Source organism: Vigna radiata, chromosome 11 (assembly GCF_000741045.1).
Source record: "Vigna radiata var. radiata cultivar VC1973A chromosome 11, Vradiata_ver6, whole genome shotgun sequence".
Lineage (NCBI taxonomy): Eukaryota > Viridiplantae > Streptophyta > Magnoliopsida > Fabales > Fabaceae > Vigna > Vigna radiata.
In genome coordinates, this window is record NC_028361.1 from 10,782,027 (window position 1) to 10,787,021 (window position 4,995).

A 4,995-nucleotide genomic window follows, 5' to 3' on the forward strand; every position below is an offset into this window, starting at 1 on the left:
ACAAATATGAAAGAAGAAAATATCCATTCTCAGACTTAAGTAAGATTAAGAAAGAAGGAACAAAAAATCACAGGAAGCAAGGTAAGAAGAACTTCTAAAATCAAATACGAGCGAATATAAATTAAATTACAATGCATCTCAACTATTAATACTATTAAAAGTTAAATTTAGTTTAAAAATATTAATTTTTTTCTAGTATTACTGAAATATAAATCATATTACTAACTTTAAAAAGAATAATAAAGTGGAGTTAGTGAATTAAACAGTAATGTAAGTTCTAAAAAGAGAAAATTAGATTAGGCAGAGCCAGCGAAGCATTTGCATAGGAAAATGGTAGGAGTGAGAAAGGAAGGTTCCAAGCCTCAAATCGCAGATTTCATCTTCTGCTTCATCTCTTACTCTCATCACATCACTCGAATCTAACCGCACCATTCTTCAGACTGACACATTCATAGATCAAAATCAAAGGTAACAAAACTTCGCAGCAGGGTTGAATCCAATAGTAATTATGACGGGGAAGCAACAATCCTGGTTCTTCTCTCTGCGAGGTTCTCTTCTGTTCCTCGCAATCCTCACCCTTCTCTCCTTCACCTACCTTGCCCTCAGATACTCCACCCCGCCACCCCAGGTACCCATTTCTCCTGTTTCTCCCACCCCCATTTTCCAATTTCTCATTTTTCACCGCTTTCTTCGTTACCCTTTTGCTCTAGGTTTCCAAGTTCTCCGTCACGAAACTGAACGACGCGCCGGGAACCCGGAAGGAAGAGGAGTGTGGAGGAGGAGGAGGAGGAGAAGAAGAAGAAGAACTGTATTCGGACACGTTTCACTCTCCGCGTGTCTTCAAGCTGAACTACGAGGAGATGGAGAAGAAGTTCAAGGTGTATATATACCCTGACGGGGATCCCAACACGTTCTACCAGACGCCGAGGAAGCTCACTGGGAAGTACGCCAGCGAGGGCTATTTCTTTCAGAACATCAGAGAGAGTCACTTCCGCACCGAAAACCCCGATGAGGCGCACCTCTTCTTCATCCCCATCTCGTGTCACAAGATGCGCGGCAAGGTATTTTCTTTTTCTTTATGCATTCTCTTTTGTTGAGATCTGGGTAAAATGGTAGGAGAATGTTAGATGCTTCCATGCATTGCCGGTGTGTAGTAAATGTGGATTGATAGTTAAAGGCGAAATTGTTGGAGATCTTGTATTGGTTAGTGATATGGCCAAAATGGTGAACATAAGTGGGGGGACTTCTTACTTCACGAGCTAGCTCGGGGTTAAGTCCAAACTCAAAATTCAAATATGGTATCTGACCTATCTTACAGTTATTTGTTTGGCCACTTGTTATTAAAGTCTATACAATGGTTGATGTTGGACCTCACTTGTTTTTAGGCCATCTATAGATGTCTAGTTTTACAAACTTTAGACTCGAGACATCTAGTCATTGGGGAGATGTGAAAAAGATCTCGCGTTGTAGGTTCAAACTCAAAATTATAAAGAAAGTTGTGAATGCAGAGGAAAGATTCATAAAATTATAAATATCATCCCATATTGGACATATTGGATGGTTAAGTGACTGCTTCTAGGGGGAATTTGATCTCATGTTTGTGTTATGCAGGGCACTTCTTATGAGAACATGACGATCATAGTACAAAATTATGTGGAGGGCTTGATATCCAAATATCCTTATTGGAACAGAACCTTGGGTGCTGATCACTTCTTTGTCACTTGTCATGATGTTGGTGTGAGGGCAACGGAAGGTCTTGAGTTGCTTGTGAAAAATTCCATTCGAGCAGTCTGTTCCCCCAGCTATGATGTTGGATTTATTCCGCACAAAGATGTTGCTCTGCCTCAAGTGCTACAGCCTTTTGCTCTTCCTGCTGGGGGGAATGATGTAGAAAACAGGTGACGTTTTTCAGGTCATGTGTGGCTCCACTTTAGTTTCATTGCTTGCTGGGGAATTGGGGAATATTAGGTTTTGGGGATTGGATTTTCGGTTTGAATGACTTATCGTCCAGCTTTTGAAGGGTTTGTTAATCTTTTATGGTCAGAGTGATGGAAGTTACTTGATATTTCTCGTAATGTTCAAAGACCTTTATCAGACTCTGGCTCATGACCCTCAAGTCTATATTTATAATATGCTGCAATTGCTCTTTAGTTTCTGGTATCCTGGGTAAACACTACCTATGCTGTGGATCTTAAAAACCTTCCATGGAGTACACACTGCTTGGCAAGAGCTTAAGACAAGAAAAATGCCAGTAACCTCCAAGTTGCAACAAAATGCTATTCTGAGTTTCAATATTTTTTATCCTGTTCAAGAGGCCGGTTTTTATTTGTTTAATGTAAATAGGACGAAAAATTAATAGAGAATCTACATTTCCAGGCACAAAATTAGTAAGGATGCTTAGCTAATTTCTTTCATAAGCTTAATTAATAAATCTGTGGTTTGCAGGACTACACTTGGATTTTGGGCTGGTCATCGTAACTCTAAAATTAGAGTTATTCTAGCACGTGTGTGGGAAAATGACACAGAACTTGATATTTCAAACAACAGAATTAGTAGAGCTACTGGGCATCTAGTGTACCAGAAGAGATTTTACAGGAGTAAATTTTGTATATGTCCTGGTGGATCCCAGGTCAATAGTGCTCGAATAGCAGACTCTATCCATTATGGGTGCATCCCTGGTAAGATAATCCCTTCTGTCGATTTTTTCCCTTTTGTTTTTATACTTGTGTATTCAGCTTCTTAGAACTGCATACCTGTATGACTGACGGTACAAGTATATAATAACCAAATACCTATTGTCTAGTGGTTTTTATCATTTTTCATGGATGGTGAGAGTGGTTGCATATTTCTTGTGTCTATTGAGAAACATTTGCAAACCCTATCCTTGTCTATACTAATTATTCAATCTTTGGTTGCTTCTATTACCCCTAAGATTGGATAGTGGAACTGAAACTTTATTGTGGGATGATAATTGAGTGTCTGATTTATGGGGGTTCGATAATCAATTAACTGTCTTTAACTATATACAAAAGTAGTTTAATTTGGAAAGGCATATTTAATACGTGGAATAATAGCTGAACCCTGTTATTGTTGTGGACTGTTGGAGGTAGAGGAGGTTGTAATACAACCATTGAATTGTGGAATTGGGGGCCAGGGACCAATTTTAGGATATTCTCTCTTGCTCCACCCGTCTAATCTTCTTATTAAGGTCAAATTCAGTAGAAGCCATGTGTAAACAGATTATACATACACTTTACTTTAGCTTGTTAAAAAGAATAAAATAAGGATATTGTAATTGACATTTGAGATGTAACTTGGTTTTGAATAAATTTATGTTCTGCTTTGATATTCTTGCATTTGGGACAGGATTATTTAGACTACTGTACTGACCTATAGCTCTGCTTATGTTGTTTTGCAGTGATATTGTCAAATTACTATGACCTTCCTTTTAATGATATTCTTGACTGGAATAAATTTGCTGTGGTACTCAAAGAGAAAGATGTATACCAGCTTAAACAAATCCTCAAAAATATATCAGATGCCGAGTTTGTTAAACTTCATTATAATTTGGTAAAGGTATAAATCCTCTCATTACTTTATATAAAATCTATATATTAGTAAAAGATTTTAGTTTTGTGCCCTTATCTTGTGTGGCATGTGAACCTTTGCTTATAATTCAGAAAAACCTTCGTTTGGTCGGTAGAATTTTTCATTGTCAATTGAATTATTGTTTTTATGTTGGAGCTAACATAAAGTTGCTTCATGCTCTCAGGTACAGAAACATTTCCAATGGAATTCACCCCCAATCACATTTGATGCTTTCCATATGGTTATGTATGACCTCTGGTTACGCCATCACACGATCAAATACTGATATTTAGACTCACTCTAAAACACTCTTGTTTTGTATACAACTTACAGTTTTAGCAACCGAGAGAGCAATGTAAATAGGCAATTACAGTTTTGTATACAGCAACTGGCTTATTCTATATTCTTGCACCCACAACATTTCAGTTAATTTGTTATTTGTTTGCGGTAAGGCTTTGTTGGGTTGAAACTAATACATAGCCAAGCTACTAAGGCTGGTGCAATTGTTCAAGTTCAAAATCCTAACTAGAACATGGGTCTGCTTGGCTTTCAATTGTAACACCTGACTGTCTCGTGGTAGGTATTTAACTGTATGCTTACATAATTTGGCATAATATTAATCTGTAATAAAGGCCATCGGGTATTAGTAGTCATGCACTATCATTTGGGTCATCTAACTACAGTTTCATTACTATCTAAATAAGAGTACGTTCCATACAAGTATGCTCTTTTGATAAGTATAGAAGGGCATCTTCGACTTATTTTGTTTGTTTTATAAATAAAGGATATATTAATTATTCAAGAGTCTCAATTAACAGAGATATCGAATAAGAATTAAGGACTCAGAGATAATGAAAAAGTAAAGTCTCTAAAAGTAAGAAAAATGTCATTATATTAAATGACAATCATTATCCTATTCATAGATTAAAAGCAACAACCCTAACCTACCCTAGGTCACTGCCCTAATTTGTATCTTTTTCATTTCTCCCCTCACTAAATAACTCATGTCTCACTACTTAATACATTATATATTGTTTTCATTCGATTGGTTTTAACAAGACCATTGTATTACCTCCTTTTTAATTGATGAACACAATGGTGGTCAAAAGAGTGTTGTTCTAGAATCTGACAGAATGAATGAAGAAAAATTAATTTGCAAGAAATAGATGCAGTCAATGTAGAAATAGAGATCTGATTAAAATTCAAAGGAATGTATACAACATCAGTGAGAATAAGATTACGAGTGAAATAGAAGGAACAGTTTAAAATATGTTGGTTATTACTTTTCCATCATTAGGTAGTTTAACATTTATTGGCCCGATTTGTTTAAGAGATTGATAGAAAATAACAGTCACGGCTTATTGCTCTAGAATCAAGAATCTATTCGATTTGAGAACAGAATTACCT

At 36.5% G+C, this 4,995-nt stretch overlaps 1 protein-coding gene across 1 annotated transcript; it reads left to right on the forward strand.

Moving 5' to 3' along the window:
- Nucleotides 1–293: 293 nt before the first annotated feature.
- On the forward strand, nucleotides 294–4,039 carry LOC106776397 (probable glycosyltransferase At5g03795). The gene is made up of 6 exons (XM_014663845.2): nucleotides 294–628; nucleotides 711–1,061; nucleotides 1,612–1,898; nucleotides 2,446–2,678; nucleotides 3,419–3,576; nucleotides 3,773–4,039. Exons 1-6 carry the CDS (start codon nucleotides 509–511, stop codon nucleotides 3,872–3,874), a joined length of 1,251 nt encoding a protein of 416 aa, XP_014519331.1. The 5' UTR covers nucleotides 294–508; the 3' UTR covers nucleotides 3,875–4,039.
- The last annotated feature ends 956 nt before the right edge of the window (nucleotides 4,040–4,995 follow it).

Coding starts and splice junctions, on each gene's coding strand:
- LOC106776397 (XM_014663845.2), top strand. CDS start 509: ATGACGGGGAAGCAACAATCCTGGTTCTTCTCTCTGCGAGGTTCTCTT. Junction 629..710: donor ACTCCACCCCGCCACCCCAG/GTACCCATTTCT, acceptor CTTTTGCTCTAG/GTTTCCAAGTTCTCCGTCAC. Junction 1,899..2,445: donor GGGAATGATGTAGAAAACAG/GTGACGTTTTTC, acceptor TGTGGTTTGCAG/GACTACACTTGGATTTTGGG.